General features: G+C 37.0%; 1 protein-coding gene across 1 annotated transcript; it reads left to right on the top strand.

The window, feature by feature from the left end:
* Positions 1-3,376: 3,376 nt before the first annotated feature.
* Positions 3,377-19,826, top strand: LOC139708638 (profilin-4-like). Its single transcript, XM_071620577.1, has 5 exons — positions 3,377-3,572; positions 12,710-12,838; positions 15,661-15,795; positions 18,831-18,936; positions 19,798-19,826. Exons 1-5 carry the CDS (start codon positions 3,471-3,473, stop codon positions 19,824-19,826), a joined length of 501 nt encoding a protein of 166 aa, XP_071476678.1. The 5' UTR covers positions 3,377-3,470.
* Positions 19,827-20,272: the final 446 nt, after the last annotated feature.

Below are 20,272 nucleotides of genomic sequence, written 5' to 3'. Positions count from 1 at the left end.
GTCTCTAACGCATCCTCCTAGAATCTCTCAATTGAAATTCCTGTGTTAGGATGTAAGTGCCCCGAGTCATTATTAGCTTACTGACAATAGAGAGCTCTAATCCGTACTCTCTACCTGGGATTTCTATGGTTGCAAGAGATTGCCAAACTTCAAACTTTGTTAAAGGAATGATCAGTGAAAAGAATGCCCCTAGCAAACATTCTTTTTTTCTGTGGTTTATGTAGTTCATGCATTTAGGTAGAGAAAAATACATTTTTGTAAGAGGAAATACATAAACTCTGACTTTATCCCAGGTATCAATAGCATGCTTCTTTCTTGTTTCTAGTAAATGCTGATAACATTGTTGACATTATGCTTTTCTTAGTTACAGTGTTTTATATCCAGCTCCTTTTTAGTTTAGTAAATCTGAAGAGGACACAATTGATATTTGTGGTGACACATAATCTTCCAAATATGTGTCATTTTTATGCTGTAATGTGCATTTTAATTAATGAGTTCTGTGATGTTCTCTTATTGAAAAGTTTGGAAGTATCTCAGTATGTCTTTTGCAATACTTGGTTTATTATTCAGTTGTGTTACTTGCTTTTGATTATGCTCTTTGGCATCATTTATGAAATAAGAAAAAAATATATTCCACAGTTCCTGTGAAAAGTTGTCTTCAGTGTATGAACTTAAGTCTGTTGTAGTGTGGTGAGTCAAATTAACAATGTGAAGATAAAGATACCTGCTTTTGAAATTCATTTGTACTTCTAGACTGCATCCAACCTTTAATGCTTGGTAAACAGTGATGTACAGAGAGAAGGAGTCCTGATTAGGGCTTTGTGTTGGAAAACTTTCCAAAGCTCTTTCCATCACTTAGCTGTACGGCAGCTGTCACTTGGAATGGCAACCGAGTTCACCAGTGGTTGTTGTTAGGTTTCAGAAGATGTGCCATCACAGTTTGTATCACGCTATCAGCTAATTTACTGCTAGCTTTCCAAGGACCTCAGGGAGTAAAGAAACCAGTGACCAGTATAAAAGATAATTTGTCATCATTATTACCTCTGCCATTTGGAGTTGTATGAGATCTTGTATCAAGTCAGATATCTACCAAGTTATCTTCATTCGACTGTCCAGAGTGAGGAGATTCAAATATTACTTGATATCCTTCCCAGGCAAGTTGGTGGTGGTGACAGAATTTCTCCATTTAAAGATTGATTGTGTTTAATATGAAAACATTGGAGGATGACAGTGGAGATGATGAAATACCAAATCAGTCAGATATGAAGTGGCTGGATTCAAGTTTGCCGGTAAGATATGTTTCGATGTATTGAACTACATATACAAGAATTACATGTGGAATTTCATTGTGTAGTATGATACAAAAGAATCTGAGTTAAATTATTTTTGAAAACTTGTGCTTTTTTATACCCCCGCCAAACGAAGTTTGAAGGGGGTATATAGGAATCAGCGGACGGTCGGGCGGTCATTCGGGCGGTCGGGCGGTCGGTCCGTTGCAAATCTTGCGTCGCGAACTACTTCCTCAGTTTTCAACCGATTCCCATAAAACTTGGCACAGATGTGTGCCTTGGGTTGTAGATGTGCAAGACGTATTTTTTGACAGTACCCAAAAGTATGTCGCCATGGTAACGGCATATTATGGGCAAAAATGGGTACAAATCTTGCGTCGCGAACTCCTCCCACAGTTTTTGATCAATTTTTATGAAATTAGGTACAGATGTTCATCTGAATATGTTAATGTGCAAGACACATATTTCCGCAGTGGCAAAAAGTGCGTTGCCATGGTAACGGCATGTTATTGGTAAAATATAGGGCAAAATGCTTCATGGCAAAACTGCTTCATCAGTGTTCTTCCAATTCTCATGGAATTCATATTGAATGTTTGTCTTAGGATATAGGTCAGCATGACACATTTCTTGACAGTGACAAAAAGTATGTTGCCATGGTAACAGCTCACATATTATGAGCCAAAATGATGGAAAATTTTGTGTTGCAAACTACTTCCTCAGTTTTTGCCCAATTTCCATGAAACTTGGTACAGATGTGTGCCTTTGGTTGTAGATGTGCAAGACGCATTTGTCGACAGTACCCGAAAGTACGTTGCCATGGTAACGGCATATTAATGGCAGAAGATCAAGGAAAGATCTTGCGGATTTAACTACTTCCTCAGTTTTTTGACCAAAGCTTATGAAATGTTGTTTTGACCAAAGCTTTAAATGTTGTTTGGCGGGGGTATAACCAGTCGCTGTAGCGACATTTCTAGTCTTTACTGCAACTGCAAAACTCTTTAAGAGCTTATTGAATCTAGAAGGAAAAAACTCTAAAAAAGTAAAAGTCCTCTAGAAACTAACTCTCTGATTTCATCGAAACCCTCTGATTTCTTAGAAATTAAAGAAACTTAGGTTCCACTTTATAAGTGATTGTGTGTGTGTGTGTGTGTGTGTGTGCTCGCGCACGCACGTTTTTGGTTGGATGTCAGTAAAGATATTGAAATTCACAGTTTCTGTATAAAAGGGTCAGTACTTGCCCTTGTTCTTTTGTTTCTTGTTTTAGTTATTTTTTTTTACATCCATTCTAAAATGGGTTTTTAAAATGTTCAATTTCATAAATGATTTTACAGTTCTAAGGGAATGTTTTAACCAATGGGAAAGGATTCCTATTCCTTTTTCTCAAGTTTTGATCATTTTACAAAAAATTGCATAAAGATGGAAAGTCAATGCATTAAAATCTGATTAATTACCAAGATGAATCTAATCTACAATGTTCCTGTGAGTGTCAATTTATTTGTTGAGTGAGAACAAAACTTTTTGAGAGCTGGGTGCTCAGTGTGTGTCATGATGCTCTCTGATTTGAGCTGTAGATCTTGTATGTAATACTTTGTATATGTACTTCCATGAATTTGAGGAAGCCTGTTGCTGTATGATTTTTGCAACACCACCTGGAAACACACACACACACACACACACACACAATTTAAGTGTGTCATATGTTATCTAGAAAAGTTATTTTCAGACACTACTTGAGCTAATTTATGGAAAGATTGATGTTCACTCCAACATTTCAATATCTCATATTCAACTAGTTCCTATACATGCCATAAACATCCCTGTAAATTGATACATCCATATCTGTGGCAAAAGTTTGTGAATCAAGGGTCTAGAGGTCTGTCATATTCTTAGGCTTTTGAGGTCTCAATTACAATTTCTGTAGAGCTCCCCCACTCAGGAGCAAGAGTGGAGGAGGAGACAATAGATTCCAATGCGAGGGGAGCTCAACCGCACAATGACCTATTGAACCGTGCTGAGCGTATCGCCAGGTAACTGCAAACAAGTACTGGAGCAAGTGGGTATACATGGCAGTCGCTCCATGCTGAACACAAGTGGTGGTATAGCAAAGTGCTAGATGAGTGGAAGGCATGGCATATAACACAAATCTAGTGTGGGAACATTGATGTTGTTGTGGAAGTGACGATGGTGGAGAAATCGGCGTATGATCAGCTGGATAAGATCCAGGAATTAGTGAAGCTTGTGATAAACCATGTTGATCCTGAAGTACCTCACAGACCAGCACAGGTATATACTTTAATACCTTTGTGTATACTAGCATGTACACATTGCCTACACCGTGTAAACAGAGTAACCATATCAGAGGTTGAGTGTGAAGTGTGTGTAGGAGGTCATAAACTACAGGTTGCCAGCTGAGAAAGAATGCGACAAAATGCTAAAATAATTTTACCTGATGTAAATCAGGTAGCTTAATTGATGTTTTTGTGGAATGGATACAGCAGGTCGATCATACAAAAGTGTAGTGTTTTTATGTCTCCTTTGTGATTTCATTTCAAGAAGCTAGTCCTCTCTGTCTTATGTCAGTTATAGTATGATTAATGGCAGAATTTCTAAGACCCTACACAGTAGGTCTTTAAGAGTCATGCAGGCCAGGTGTGCCCTTCTGCTTCTAAACTGAAGATATGGTATTGTCACACACTGTTGGTTGATTAAAAGGAATTTCTCTTCTACCAAACACTAGCATTGCTAAATGTGTCACTTGTTTTTTAGTTGAAGGCCCAAAACCACTATTTCGGCGCAATTGGTCAAAAATCGTGTCGCTTATGTTCTTACTCACCTAGGAAAGATAAAAAGCTCTTTCAAAATGCCCCTGTGATTTTATGTGATGCCAAGGGACATATAAACAAAAAATGAAATCATTTCGAAGGCGAAATTATACCAATAAGCCATTGGTGGAGGGTTAAGTTCGGCCAACAGGCTTAAAAGTGCATGTCGCCAACGATGATTTTTTATGTTTTCTCAACTTTGTGGGAAAATATGAGCATAAAGAGGAAACTTATTCACGGTTTCAGAAAAGTGGCTTAAGGTTCTATGAAAACCTAACACAACTTTTAAAACTAACCATTCTTTATCAACAAAATAACTGATGGAAATGTGTCGCCAGATCCGCTGAAACATACGTTACCATCTTTGTACTGCCAACCTGGTTATGCTATTACAGTGAGTACTACACAATTGTATTGTTTTTCTGACCAAAAGGGGTGTAAGTTTATGTTAAAAGATATTTCATCACTCAGCTTCAAAAGACATGCGACTGCTAATCTCGCAAATATAGATTCTAAAAAGGTAGATTTAAGAGAAGTAACATACGTTACCATCTTTGTAAAAAGTATGAAGGTGCATGGCTCTGAATGATTGTTCTAGAGTTGAGACTAATGGAGTAGATTGTCGTCATACCCATGGGTGGCAAAAGATTCATTATTATGTTGCTAACTTATACGATTTAATCCACAAGTGTAACATACGTGATGTAACTTACGTTACCACCAAATGACAGAAAGCTTAATTACACCATTAATTACCACCTAAATGTACATTTCTCGAATCTGTGCCGTCGATTTGAGGTCATGGGATAGCTCAGCAACTTCTTTCAATGGCATCTTGAGCATTGGCAGCGCGCAAAATACCTTTACATGATGTGTTGAAAAAATGAGTAAGTATTTGATTGTTGGAAATGTGTTGTTGTTTTTCATAGAATCATGCTTTACATCTGTTTATTGCGTCTTTATAAAGTCAGTAGATTCCACCGTAAATATCCAGTTATTGCTTTGCTGTACAGGTTTATTCTTTTGAAATAAATCACTCAATTTATTACGTAACGTATGTTTCAAATTTTGGTAACGTAAGTTTCAAGATGTTGTCATGTTGATAACAGACAATCCACAGAAAAGCCCATTTAATTTGAGACAATTTAATTGTTGCAGTTATGATGTTGATGAGTTTCTCCGTCAAAACATATCAAATTCATTTACAGCTGTATGTTCTTGTTTGTTAGGAGGATGCAGTAAAAGGGGACATAATCATAGTATCTTTGAAAAAAATCGTTTGGTGGGCGTTGATGTTCAACTTGGCTTTAATGATGTCATATTCCAGGTATAAACAATGAATTTAACATTGTTTTAAGAAAATTCAATGAATAGCTAATAAACTTAGGGATAACGCAGATCTCTACTTCAAAACTATTGGATCAGGTCCCTGCATTAATATAGTAACGTAAGTTTCTAGTTTTGGTAACGTAAGTTTCATCAATTCATGTCATTGAAAAAGGATTATTTTAGAGAATGTGCGTGGATAAAAATAACATTTAATTGTTCTAGAACTATAGTTGAAGGAATTCCATAGGGAAATAAGTCTTTTCAATTATATTTATCTTCGGTTATCATAAATCAATATGGTGACTTACTACTACCTGACTATTTTTAACTGAGAAAATTAACTCAAATTTGTGTCGTTATATCGTTGATGATCTCAAAGTGAAGAAAAACACACTTTGAATGAAAAAAAAGGTAACAAAAATACATGTGCATTATTAAAGAAATGTAATTTTAGCTATTACTGAGTATACCATCATAGATCAGGCCTACATGATAATAATAATGCTAATAATAATTATAGTGATGTATGTTTCAGTAAGATATATGTTTAAGACATCAACATTTTTTGTTCTTCCTTCTCGTTGAAGTTAATGCAGTTGCAATGGGGAAGAGCAGTGCTGAGATTAAAACCCCATAATTATATAGGGAACGTATAAGCTGCAATCAGATTGGCGAAAAATCATATCTCTAAGCAAAGATTCAAGAAAAAAAAACATGTACCCGTCGCGTAGTTGACAAAAAAAAAAAGAAGCAAAGTCACGCATCTTTTTTTTTTTATTTACCCTATACCAGGGTAACTATAGGGGAGGGGGTTCGAGGTCCCCCGCCCCTTTGCCAGCAGTCAAAATATAAACAAAAGGAAATAAAAAGAAAAAATGAATCGCAGAATCCTCCTCCCCAGTTTGAAATAAACAAATAAAAAAACATGAAATTGGGCTTGTACTGGCAGCATAGAATTAAAAAAAGCCTTTCTTTATATTTCTTCAATTTTCTTTTTTTTTTTCTTGCTTGTCAGTCGATGAAACCCGGTAAAAGAAATGAAACAAAAGAAAAAATGGCACAGGAGCTTTTATTTTTCTCCCTGTCAGGTGATTAAAACTGGAAGTATTCGACTTTTTTTTAACTCTGACCCCATCCCCCACCCCATGAAAATCCTACTTACGGGCCTGCCTGTAATCATTATCAGTATAGTCCAAGAGCATTAGGTCAAAAAAGGCCTAAACCTGGACATTTTTGGTAACAAGCTGATTTTTTCAGGATAGGTCCAGAAAAATGTCTAGAATAACATACTAAAAGTCCTCATGAATCCTCTTTGAGCGTTTTCCGCAATCCAAGATGGCGTCCAAAATGGCCGCCATTTCCAAAAATTCTTATAACTTTTCAACCAGAGAACCCAAATACAAAATTTAAATGTCTAAATATATGTTTTGAAGCATGAAGAACTCAATAAAACACATATCAAGAGATGTTGATGCACGCAAGTACCGAAATCCAAGATGGCGTCCAAAATGGCCATCATTTTCTGAAATTCTTATAGCTTTTCAGTCAGGTAACCCAATACGAAATTTAAATGTCTAAATATATGTTTTGAAGCATGAAGAACTCAATGAAACATATATCAAGAGATTTTGATGCACGCAAGTACCGAAATCCAAGATGGCGTCCAAAATGGCCGCCGTTTTCTGAAATTGTTATAGCTTTTCAGCCAGGTAACCTAAATACAAAATTTAAGTGTCTAGATATATGTTTTGAAGGATGAAGAACTCAATGAAATACATAAGATGTTGACGCACACAAGTACCGTAATCCAATATGGCAACCAAAATGGCCGCCATTTCCTGAAATTCTTATAACCTTTCAACTAGAGAACCCAATACACAATTTAAGTGTCTTTACAAGTTTCGAAACATGAATAACTCAATAAAATACATATTAAGAGATTTAGACGCACGCATGTACTGATTTTAACGCTCGAGCTCTTCCTAATATGGAAAATGGGGTGCAAAATGTCACAATTTTATCTCACAATTATGTAAATAAATGTCAATATATTTTATAAGAAACTTTTTATTTAAAATATAGTTCTTATGTGTAAAGTATATAAATAAAAGCATTTACATGTTAACCTCAAGGAGTGTGTCCTTGTTACGAGAGAAATATTTCACTAACAGATTTGTTGCTAAACAGAAAGCCTACTAGAAGGCAATATCTGTTTACCACATGGTCTATTTTCGTCACCTTAAGCACATGAGATGAAAATTTAGCGCTAGCCCCTTTTTATTACCAATGCATTTGATGTCTACCATGAGGTGAGTTCCAGTTGAAACTGTCAGCTATCACTTGAGATGTAAAAACAATTCTTTGAAAAGTAAAGTTACTGGTACATGGAGGAGGGATAATCCTCTACCACACGAGGGACCTTTTTTCTTTCTTGTTTTTACTCGAAAGTGAAATACATAGTGCAAACGTTTGGTAAGATATTGAATTATTTCCATCAAAGAGTAGGAAATTGGATATAAAGTAGTATTCAGGGAAATGGGCAATATGATTATGGAAGGGTGTGGAAGGGGGGGGGGTCCCCTCCCCCTCCCCCCCCCAACATGAGGGAGATGTTGCATTTTCAGACCTGATATTCAGACATCTGATCAAGGAGCTACGAGCTCCTTGATCTGGTGCACCCTATTGGTGAAATATTAGATTTTTGTTTCCATCAAGAAAGGAACAAAAAGATATACAATCATGGAAGTGCGCGGTTATAGGGTTGCCTGCTCCCACACGAGGGAAAATTTAGTATTTTCGGACTAGAAATTCACAGAGCTGTTGCATCCATTTTGTGAAATACCCGATATCTTTTTTCTACTTGAAAACGTTAGGAAAAATATATATTCAGGAAAGCGTTGGGGAGGGAGAAGTGTGAGAGGAGAATACTCCTTCCCATACCTCGGAAATTTTTGGATTTTCCAATTTGAAATTCAGAGATTTAGCGCACTCTTTAGTGAAATATCTGAGATTTGTTTTTGTCCTAAAAGTAAGAAAATATGAAGAGTTTGTTCGCAAAAACCGATAAGTCTATATATTTGCCAAATGGAGATATTTGCGATTAAAGGTCAAGAAAAATAAAGAGAATAATGAGAAAATTTTTGCTTCTTTTTACCATAACTTAAAAAATGTACCTTTATGTAGTCACCAAAATATCATTTAAAAGGTATTATTTTGTACTTCATTACAGAGACCGTACCTCAAAATCTTCAAAAATGGACTTATCGGTTTTTGCAAACAAACTCTTCATATATACTTATGGAAATATGCGGGGGAGGTGTATGAGGTGATGCACCTTCCCACAAAATGGAGATTTTTTTTTTTTAGGTTACGAGTTTCATGGTGCGCTCTGTTGGTGAAATACTAGATTTTTGTTCTATTAAAAAGTGTAAGTAGAATAAAGACTAGAATATTCAAGGCAATGAGCTAGTAGATGATAGGGGGTGGGGTCACTTTCGACTGGAGGGAGTTTTGCATTTCGATGATCGTCATTAAACGGCCTAATGCACCCTTGGTGTTATATAGAGAAAATTATCCATCCTCGAAGAGTAGATAATAATAGTCTCAATATCCCCATCCCCCACCGAAACGAGGGAGCTTTTACACTTGAATAGAAATGAAATAATTATATCATTTACACACATTAATTTTGATGGAATATTTGGGAATTGTTAATCAAAAGGGAAATTTAATATTTATTGGGGGAAGTGAGCGGTTGAAGAGTCAGGGCAAATTACCCTTCAGTATGAGGGAACTAACTTTTGCATTTTGTAAGTGAAAGATCTAGTTCACACTTTTTGATGACAGATTCGGAAATTTGTTAATCAAAAAAGTGTACAAAGTCTATGGAAAGGGGCCGAGCGAGGGACGTTTAGCATCTTTACGATTGCAACTGAATGACAAAGTGGTGAATGACAAAGTGCAAATACTTCAGGTTGAATACTTGGAAAATAATGATTCTACAGGCCACCACCTTCCCCAAGGAGGAGGGGGGGGGGGGGGGGGGGGGGGAGGGGGGATGCATCCAACCCAACCTATACCTGTTTTGTGCACATTTAAGGGAAAGATGACACTGGACCTTCTGAGTTTTTGAATCTCGAACATTATGTTGAATTTCTTTGTCTCTTGAAACAGGCTAAAAACAGCAATTTTTGATAAACAAACGGCGGCCATTTTGGGCAACATTTTGTTTTCGGGAAGAAGTCACGTGGTTTTATTTGTACTTATGTGCCTCATGATCTGTAAATAAGTATTTCGTTGGGTTCCTTATGTCTTAAAATATATATGTATACATTTAAGTGCGTATCGCGATTACATAGGTGCAGGGTTATGAGAAAAACAGGATATGGCAGCCATTTTGGACACCATTTTGGATTTCTGAAAGTGCTCAAGTGCTTTATTTGTGTTTCAAAATCTCTGAATAAGTATTATATTTGGTTCCTTGAGACTCAAAACGTATATTTCGACATTCCAAGTGTGTACAGTTGAAATCTACTTGCAAAATTATGAAAAAAAAATCAGGAAATGGCGGCCATTTTGGACGCCATCTTGGATTACGGTACTTGTGAGCTTCAACAACTCTTGATATGTATTTTATTGAGTTCTTCATCCTTCAAAACATATATGTAGACATTTAAATTTTGTATTTAGGCTACCTGGCTGAAAAGTTATAAGAATTTCAGAAAATGGCGGCCATTTTGGACGCCATCTTGGATTTCAGTACTTGCATGCATCAACATCTCTTGATATGTATTTTATTGAGTTCTTCATGCTTTAAAACATATATTTAGACATTCAAATTTTGTATTTGGGTTCTCTGGTTGAAAAGTTACAAGAATTTCTGGAAATGGCGGCCATTTTGGACGCCATCTTGGATTGCGGAAAATGCTCAAGGAGGATTTATGAGGACTTTTAGTATGTTATTCTAGACATTTTTCTGGACTTATCCTGAAAAAATCAGCTTGTTACCAAAAATGTCCAGGTTAAAACTAATACTCTTGGACTAGTACCTTTGTTGTGCATGTATAGCAACTTGTCCTTTCACTTTTCTTTTGAAAGATTCAAAAACATTTTTCCATGCTGGAGACAATTTCCAGATACGGCAAGAATTATTAATGCAAGACTTGTTATTCTTGTTATCCTTGTGGATTATACTGTCTTATGCATACATAACAAGGACAATCGAGTACATCATTTCACTAATGACAATTTCATTCATCCTACCCAGTATTGTGCTAATATGCAACTATGTAATTTGACGTTATTTCATCGACCTCATTTGCTATAGCCAACTTAGTAAAGTGGTCATTTATTTAATTAACAAAGAACATTTCTTGGTTCCTTCTGTCCCTATCTCTTGTTTACCGAGTTCAGAAATTTCAAATACAAGCAATACGGCGTTATTGTTCATTATGAAGCACTTTAATAGAGTAACCATCTCGTTTCTACCGTTTCTTGTTTCATACAGGTGTTAAAAATTTTGTGAAGACTATTGTATTGCAGCTGCTATTTTCAAACTGTTCCTGCATAGAATAACTGTTGCGACAGCAAAGTTATGGAGTCTGTAAAGTTATGGATTCGAAACATATCTTTCAACAGCATGAAGTGACAGCTGAAGATAACAAGTTACAAGACATCAATATGAAGATAACACGTTACAAGACGTCAAGCATACGAAAACTTCCATTATGAGAAGATTGAAGTGAAACCTACGTTACCCACCACTCGTTTTATATTACACGTACATCACTACATCATGACAATATTTTCGTCCGTGAAGGCACGTGAAAGTATGTTCCCAACTCTTATCATCTCAATGCCGTAAATTCATAAGTATGAAGCCAATTGTCTTCAAAATATCAACAGTAACGGATTAATGTTCTACTCCAGAGTTTATACACGGACATGTTATAAAGTCTTGCAGTTTTACAACTATTTCAATTGTAATTTTTGAGAATTGTATCACCATGATATTGCGACATCTTGTTATAATATACGTTCACTTAGAGTTGACGAGAAATTAATGTAAGAATATATACCAAAACCAAAAAGAAAAAGTACCAAAATCAGTTGCACATGTAGTAGTATTATCTTTGTAACTTACGTTACATTAACGTGAAACATACGTTACGTGGAATCTGACGAATATATTTTTGCGCACATAGATTCACATGTTTCATCGATGATACTCAAGAATTGGCTGGCAATTTGGGACTGATAAATGTTGAAAATATTTTCTGAAGAAAGTCTGACATCAAATTATCGAGAAAACAAATGAACATTACATGAAATAAGATTTAACACAATAGGACATGCTGTGTTCAGTATAGCATAGAGGTCATTTGCCATCCTTCCCATCTGCAGGCAGCATTTACGAACATGGCAGCCGATGGTATACTTCACATCTGACGCATAATTATCTCAATCATAGACTGTAGTCACCAATCTTAAAGCATTTGAAATAGAATGACATTGGTAACGTATGTTACATGATGAAATTTACGCCCTATGAAAGAAATTATCACACCACAAAAATAAAGCAAGATTGTGTGTTCATATTTTTCAACTACAAACTTGAATATTTGTGTCATGGATTGGTATAAAAATGAAACCTATTCTAAAAACTTTAATTTTCGCGTTTTGCGATTGTCCAATTGTGCCGAAATAGTGGTTTTGGGCCTGAAGAGCTTACAGACCATGATGGCTTACTTTTTGTGAGGACATAAGCACACATTTTAAGTTACTGGTACTGGCAATGGTGCACACTGATACAAATGACAACACATACTACGTACAGGGCACGTGTGTGTCGCATTGTAATCAATCTTGAATATTCTTCAGAATATGCCTTTACGTATGTTGTATTTATGTGCTGAAAAACTTCATCATCAAAGCACAAATTTCCTGTTTTTGACAATCATGTCTTTCCATAATGATAGGCAATGGCGTTTACCTACACAGTATATGGAACTTTCATTCTGTTACGTGTAGATATTTACAGAAATGCAAAATTAAATTAACATTTGATGCATTATTTCACCATCCTAAGGTTTGATTGCTAGCATCAGGTATACAACGTGTACTTAATGTGTGCTCTCATATTTTTTTTCCTGTTTTTATTAAGATTGGAGGCTTGTTTCATGATGTTGTTTTTCAGGTATTATAACCTGCCAGCAATACAATCTTCCTCAATTGTTTTATCCTTGTTTTGTCTGCAATGTACTTTGTCAGGACCGTGTCAAAATGAACCAACTACAGAATCTCCTCCATGATGCCCTGATTGCGACGGGCCACGTGGAGAACTGCGCCATCATCAGACGGAAGGACATCTCTTTGCGGGCCAGTTCAGCAGGCTTCACGGTAAAGACTCCATCTTCTTTAGAGTGTAGTATAGTGTCCCTGGCTTTTTGCCCTTCAAAGTAAAGAATCTGGTACCAACCTCTACAATGTATGTTTTGCCCCTCTTCTTGGAAATGCATTTTTGTAGTATAAACCTTAGTGTGGTATTGAAACTATTTGTGACCTGTCGCCAAGAGAGCCTCCTGAATCACTAAACTCTGATTTATTTACTTTTTTTTATAACATTCTCCAAGTTTTACAGAAGCTTTCAAATGATGTATATATATCTCTGACTTTAACCTTTAAAAAATACAAAATACAGAAAGCTGTCTTGCAGTTTGAGAAAAAAATATAATTGAAATTTAGAAGCAGTTAAACAGGCAGCTGGGGATTCCGTATCTAAACATCATAGATCACTTACTTGAATAACTCCACAGATGCAGACTTAAAAGAAAAGCATATGACAATCAAAAATATTCAGAGAATTTGAGGTTTCCACAGGAGGCAGTTGAAATGCCAAAGCTTGATTTTTTTTTAGGAGTGTATCAAGTTCTTATTTTTCAGCCAAGTTGCCTTATTTTACATGCTCCTGATCTGCAGTGTCTGCGTCTTTTCTCACAATATCGTGTTGGAGGGACAGACACCTAATTGGGATAGATGCAGTCCCTTTTTTAAAGTAAATTACAGTGGAAATATAAAGCCCAGAGGAAAGGGTTACATACTTTGCAGCTTGTTAGGCTTTCTTGTAGTACTGTCTGCTTGAGAATTATACTTTTTAATTGTCATCTTCATTTCCAAAGCATCCTTGCAAAGTTGGAATAGGAAAGGACTTACTTTCATGATTTTTATGCCTCCGCCACGAAGTGGTGCCGGAGGCATTATGTTTTCGGGTTGTCCGTCCGTCCGTCCGTCCTTCCGTCCGTCCGTCCGTCCGTCCTTCCGTCCGTCCTTCCGTCCGTCCTTCCGTCCGTCCGTAATAAATTTTGTGGACAGGGTAACTATTAAAACCTTTTAAGGTATCCTAATGAAACTTGGCATGTATGTGTATTAGGGGGTGAAGTTGTGCCTATCAACTTTTGGGTGCACATGGTCAAGGTCAAAGGTCAAAAGGTCAAGGTCAAATACGTAAAATTTCACTATTTCCTCCATATCTATGCAATGCCTGAAGATATTTTCTTGAAACTTAGTGTATACATGTATTACCCAATTAAGATTCTCTGGTGAAAGTTTTGGGTCATGAGGTCAAAGGTCAAAGGTCAAAAGGTCAAGTTAAAATATTAAAACTTAGCTTTTTTTCTCCGTACCTTGGAAATTGTTCAAGGTATCTTCATGGAACATAGTATATAAACATGTACTGACTGGCAGTTATTATCTAGAGAATCTAGGGTTCATAGGGTCAAAGGTCAGGGGTCAAAGGTCAAGTGCAACACTTCAAATTGTTACTATTTCCCTCATATTTATGTAATGCCAGAATTTTTTTTTTTTTTTTTTTTTTTTGCACTTGGTGTATGCATGTATAACCTAGATTATCTGGAAAGTTTCTTTTTCTCTTTTTTTTTTTTTTTTTGGGGGGGGGGGGGGTTTGCCTCAAAGGTCAAAAGGTCAAAGATCAAGGGAAAGTGCTGAACTAACTTTTTCCTCCATATCTCAGAAGTGGCTCAAGTTATCTTGAAACTTACTACATATTTATGCATGTTCTGCCTGACAGTGATTATCCTATGAATTTTAGGGTCAAAGGCCAAAAGAAAATGGTAACAGTGTACTTTTCAATACAGAAATTACACTTTTTCTCCATACCTTGAAAATTACAGTATTCATACACTTATGAATGGGTCAAAGTCAAGTTAAAGTCCTTGAATCCCCAAATACATGCTCTCCTATTCATCTAATTAAACCTAGGTAAAGGAAGGTGAACATTCAACACATTTGTGACAAACATGTAATTTCAATATTTTGCCAATATTGTGAAAATGTAATTATGCATTGTCCACATGTACTATAGACCTATTAGGAGAATCGTGCATTATGGCGGAGGCATAGCAGTCGCCTTAGCGACATTTCTAGTTTTTTTTAAATTTCATATATTGCTGCATCTCTTAGAAAATATCTTCAATGTACTATGTGTATCTAGTGTACAGCTGTTAAAGTAGTGTAAACTTTTTGTCCAAGTGGTCTGCAGGATACATTCGTGGAATATATTTGTATATAAGACTAAGAGCCACAAAACTCTTTTGCAATTTTTTACTGCTTGGCTTCCCTGCTCTTTGAGCAAACATTTTTGCCTCCAGGGTTTATTATTTCCTTAAAGGGGATGGCTAGTAGCTGATCAGTGGGAATCAGTGGGAATGCTGGGGGATGATTGTTCCAATTCTTGTGGGATTCATTTAAGAGTACATTATATATCTATTGTTGTGTGAAAATTATTTGCTTCAGAACGGTCTCATATTCAAGTAATGTGCAGTTTAATGCCCCATCACTGCACAGGCATGCTAACCTGGAAACATTAAACTGCACATTACTTGAATATGAGACCATTCTGAAGCAAATAATTCTGAAGCAGATATATAATGTACTCTTAAATGAATCCCACAAGAATTGGAACAATCATCCCCCAGCATTCCCACTGATTCCCACTGATCAGTTACTAGCCATCCCCTTTAAACTGGTATACCCAAATTCATGACAAGATAAGAATAAACTGAATACCAGGTTGCTCTGTCAAAACTGTCTGTATATCTCATCCACTCTCCTTTGCATTTTCCTCTCCTTTGTGGACAGTGTGTTAATTGGCCATTGTACCGTTTTGTTTTTTTTTAATTCCTCTCCTTTCTTGCTGGGTGTAGTTGACCACTGATGAGATGCAGAAATTGATAGATGCCTTCAAGGACCCACCAAGAACTAGACAGGATGGTCTCTACTTCCACGAGAGACACTACAAGTGTGTGCGGGCAGATAAGAATTCCATCTACGCCAAATGTGTGAGTGCACCAATGAGGTGGTAGGGTCAAAGGGAGGGATACAGTTATTTTGTCTCATCAATAGGCTGAGACCCCAATTTATCATCTAGTTGGATTCCTGGCCAGATGTGTGGAATGAAGATTGAACAGTCTTTCAGATATTTCTTTCATATGTAACCCTGCATCACAAAACCACCAATAAGTTACTCGACATAATTTTTTAGTCAAGGGCAGATTCTGAAAGAGCAGATTCTAAGCTTTAAAATGATGCAAAACTCAATAAAAGTGGAGTTTCCTCCCCAACCTATTTATTATACCCCCGCCAAACGAAGTTTGAAGGGGGTATATAGGAATCAGCGGACGGTCGGGCGGTCGGGCGGTCGGGCGGTCGGGCGGTCGGGCGGGCGGTCGGGCGGTCGGTCGGACGGTCGGGCGGTCGGGCGGGCGGTCGGGCGGTCGGGCGGTCGGTCCGTTGCAAATCTTGCGTCGCGAACTACTTCCTCAGTTTTCAACCGATTCCCATAAAACTTGGCACAGATGTGTGCCTTGGGTTGTAGATGTGCAAGACGTATTTTTTGACAGTACCCAAAAGTACGTTGCCATGGTAACGGCATATTATGGGCAAAAATGGGTACAAATCTTGCGTCGCGAACTCCTCCCACAGTTTTTGATCAATTTTTATGAAATTAGGTACAAATGTTCATCTGAATATGTTAATGTGCAAGACACATATTTCAGCAGTGGCAAAAAGTGCGTTGCCATGGTAACGGCATGTTATTGGTAAAATATAGGGCAAAATGCTTCATGGCAAAACTGCTTCATCAGTGTTCTTCCAATTCTCATGGAATTCATATTGAATGTTTGTCTTAGGATATAGGTCAGCATGACACATTTCTTGACAGTGACAAAAAGTATGTTGTCATGGTAACAGCTCACATATTATGAGCCAAAATGATGGAAAATTTTGTGTTGCAAACTACTTCCTCAGTTTTTGCCCAATTTCCATGAAACTTGGTACAGATGTGTGCCTTTGGTTGTAGATGTGCAAGACGCATTTTTTGACAGTACCCGAAAGTAGGTTGCCATGGTAACGGCATATTAATGGCAGAAGATCAAGGAAAGATCTTGCGGATTTAACTACTTCCTCAGTTTTTTGACCAAAGCTTATGAAATGTGGCACACACCTTGATCTTGGTGGGAAGATGTGGAAGACATATTTTTCGGACGTGTCGGAAGCTGCGTTGCCATGGTAACGGCATATAAATGGCAGAAGATCAAGGAAAGATCTTGCGGATTGAACTACTTCCTCTGTATTCGACTGAAGCTCATGAAATGTGGCACACACATTGGTCTTGGTGGGAAGATGTGCAAGACATATTTTTTGGACATGTCGGAATCTGCGTTGCCATGGTAACGGCATATTAATGGTGGAAGATCAAGGAAAGATCTTGTGGATTGAACTACTTCCTCAGTTTTTGACAAAAGCTTATGAAATGTGGCACACACAATAGTCTTGGTGGGAAGATGTGCAAGACATATTTTTCAGACGTGTCGGAAGCTGCGTTGCCATGGTAACGGCATTTAAATGGCAGAAGATCATGGAAAGATCATTCCTTGGGTAAGACTGTCGTCACGGGGCGGGGGTATTAATCACCTTAAGTGATATTTCTAGTTAAATAATGGAAAGAAAGTTCACACTCTGGAAAAGTATTTACCATACTATTAAAGGACAAGTTCACCTTCATAAACATAAGGATTGAGAGAATGTAGCAATATTAGTAGAACACATCATTGAAAGTTTGAGGAAAATCAGACAATCCGTTCAAAAGTTATGAATTTTTGAAGTTTTTGTGCAGTAACCGCTCGATGAGAAGACTACTCCAGTGTATGAATAATTTAGATGTCACATGCGTACAACAATATAAGGAAAATATAAAGAGAATTTCACAAAATGCCATCTTTTGAAAAAAGTACACATTCCCCTGACTCGTTACCGACAAATGTTATGGGTAATATTATTCCCCCTGCCTTTAGAAAGAGGCAAGTCAAGAGCTCTTTTATTATACGAAAAAAGTGAAAATATGTTGAATTTTCTTTTACATTTTCTTTATACTGTTGTACGCATATGACTCACAAGCTGTAGTAGTCTCCTTATCCAGCGGTTCCAACACAAAAATTTTAAAAATTCATAACTTTTACATCGATTGTCCAATTTTCCTCAAACTTTCACTGATGTGTTCTACTAATATTGTTGCATTTTCTCAATCCTTATGTTTATGAAGGTGAACTTGTCCTTTAAGAAAAGAGCCTCTGGAATTTAGGGTAGCCTCATCCTCATCAAGCTGCACTCTGTGCAATGAATGGGACAGAAGAAAAAAAACAACAACAACAGATGGAAACCTCCATAGTAACCACAATGAAAGGATTTGCACACTATATAAGTACAGTATTCATGACTGCTATTAACTTTAAAAGCAGTAGCAGCACCATTTCAAAAGTTATTAGAGTTGAAAATGGAGAGTGTACAGAGGGATTTTAATAAGTTTTTAAAAGAAAGAAAGAGGGTTGAAAGTTTTTAAAGGGGCCAGTACAGCATGCATAATCGTACTACTCAACAATAAAGTGTTGTAGAAAAACTGCAAAATTCACAATTTTCCAATCAAATTGTGATCCCAAAGTTTACAATTGTGCAGAAGGAGTGCTCTTTCAGAAAATATCAAAAACTATTGCTTTACCATGTCGTAATGTTGTGACCGAGATGTTGATTATCTGTTAGCGACTAGTACTTTTCAGATCATCCCACAACAGCTGATTAGGGTGATGTTCAGATCATTCCACAAAAGCTAATAGGTCAATGTTCAACATATTTCAATGCTACAACAAAATACCAGGTATGTCTTTGTTGCATGTTTATCTACAAAGTCAGTAACATTCAATTTCAGTCAGTTGCTTCATACCATCCCAGCATGTTATAATTCAATGCATGCTAATAGATCAGAAGATCACATCCCAAACTTACCTCAGATAATCTTCATGTCTTAAAAATCCCAATGCAGGACAAAGTCGGGATGGTCCTAGTGAAGACAGCCACACTCATCGTCATGGGAACGTACTCCGACAATATGTTTTCCAGTGTCTGTGTGGAAGCCATTGAGAAACTAGGTAAGACACTGTGCCAGACTAGTTCCCAAATTTCCTACATTTTGGCTTTCATACAATTAAAGCTTGAACAGGAAATTAGAAAGCCCTTACAAAGAAAAAGAAGTCCCAATATGTACATGTTATTCTGAGGCTTTTGTTTTTACCATAAATCTTGTATCCCTGGTATGTAGTGTACTCCTGTTTAAAGTGCAACTCTAAACATTTCAAATGGCAACAGCTATAGCAACAGGTAGGTAATGACCCAGTGAGCTTTTAGCATCTCATTTGTTCAAATGTTTGCATGCCTCTACTGTGGAGTTGTGTAAAATTCACCATAAAACTTTACCAGTTTGCTGAAACAGCCCCTATCATTCAATCCAATGAAGTGCTGAGAAAGGTCAATATTTTAGTGTTATACTAATCCTACATAATCATTTTATCAGTGTCATTTGTTACAATAGATCCTGAGAAAGCAATTGTTAGTTCTTTTATACCAGTTGTTTGGAGTGCCTGTATGTTAGAGGGCAACAGAGCAGTATACATATGACCAGCTCTGACTCAAACAAGGTGATCTCTATCCATGAGATAGATTTGGCATCTTTTGCATATTCCATTATATGTGATAAGAAAGCTGATAAGAAAAGGAAATACACTCCCCAAAATTTAATCCTTATACATTGGTTTTATTTTAGCTTCTTATTTTCATTTAGATAGTGGTGTAATCCTCTGTATGTACAATGTATGTGTGTGTGTTTGAAAAATCTCTTTTGTGTAATGCGTTTAGAAAAGTCAAATGGAAACCAATGACTGTGTAGGATAAGTAGGCCCTACTCCAAACAGTAGTGATTTAGTTTTTTGCTCCTTTTCTTCTCCCCCTTACAGCATCATACTTCATAGAAAAGAGCAAATGAGGATCGACTCTGGTCCTTAAAAACCTGACGTCAGATCTGCTGGCAGCTCAAGCTTTGGAAACTCCTCTTGGTCTGACCACCAGAGTGAAGAGATTCGTCTGCAGAACAGATCCGTCTGTCATGACACACCTTGCAGCCTGTTGGCATCATTCCGTCCGGGGAAACCTTCGCTTTAGAGAGGGAGAGCTTTGCATGGAAGTCCTCAAACGGAAAATGAGAGATTATCCAGGAGATGTTTATGATGCAAGAAATTTTGGCATGACTCTTTGCGCAGATAAATGACTGAATGATTACAGAGACTCGACACTTATCGGCAAAGTTGCTTCATAGCAAACGGCACACTTCTCTAATGGAGTGAATTGAGTCTTCTCAAGAACCTAGACTGTGTCAGAGACTTTAGGGCTAGGAAAATGTACTCTCTGTATAGGGTTTCTCATCATAATGAC

This window comes from Diadema antillarum, unplaced genomic scaffold (genome assembly GCF_040938485.1).
Source record: "Diadema antillarum isolate AM-2024a unplaced genomic scaffold, OU_Dant_1.0 seq00001360_RagTag, whole genome shotgun sequence".
Lineage (NCBI taxonomy): Eukaryota > Metazoa > Echinodermata > Echinoidea > Diadematoida > Diadematidae > Diadema > Diadema antillarum.
Note: the sequence above shows the minus strand (reverse complement) of the source record. Positions and strands in the feature narration are given on the sequence as shown.

Bases quoted from the DNA above. Each gene is read 5' to 3' on its own strand.
- LOC139708638 (XM_071620577.1), top strand. From the start codon at position 3,471: ATGGTGGAGAAATCGGCGTATGATCAGCTGGATAAGATCCAGGAATTA. The intron at 3,573-12,709 runs GTATATACTTTA...GTACTTTGTCAG, and splicing joins TACCTCACAGACCAGCACAG to GACCGTGTCAAAATGAACCA. The intron at 15,796-18,830 runs GTGAGTGCACCA...ATCCCAATGCAG, and splicing joins ATTCCATCTACGCCAAATGT to GACAAAGTCGGGATGGTCCT.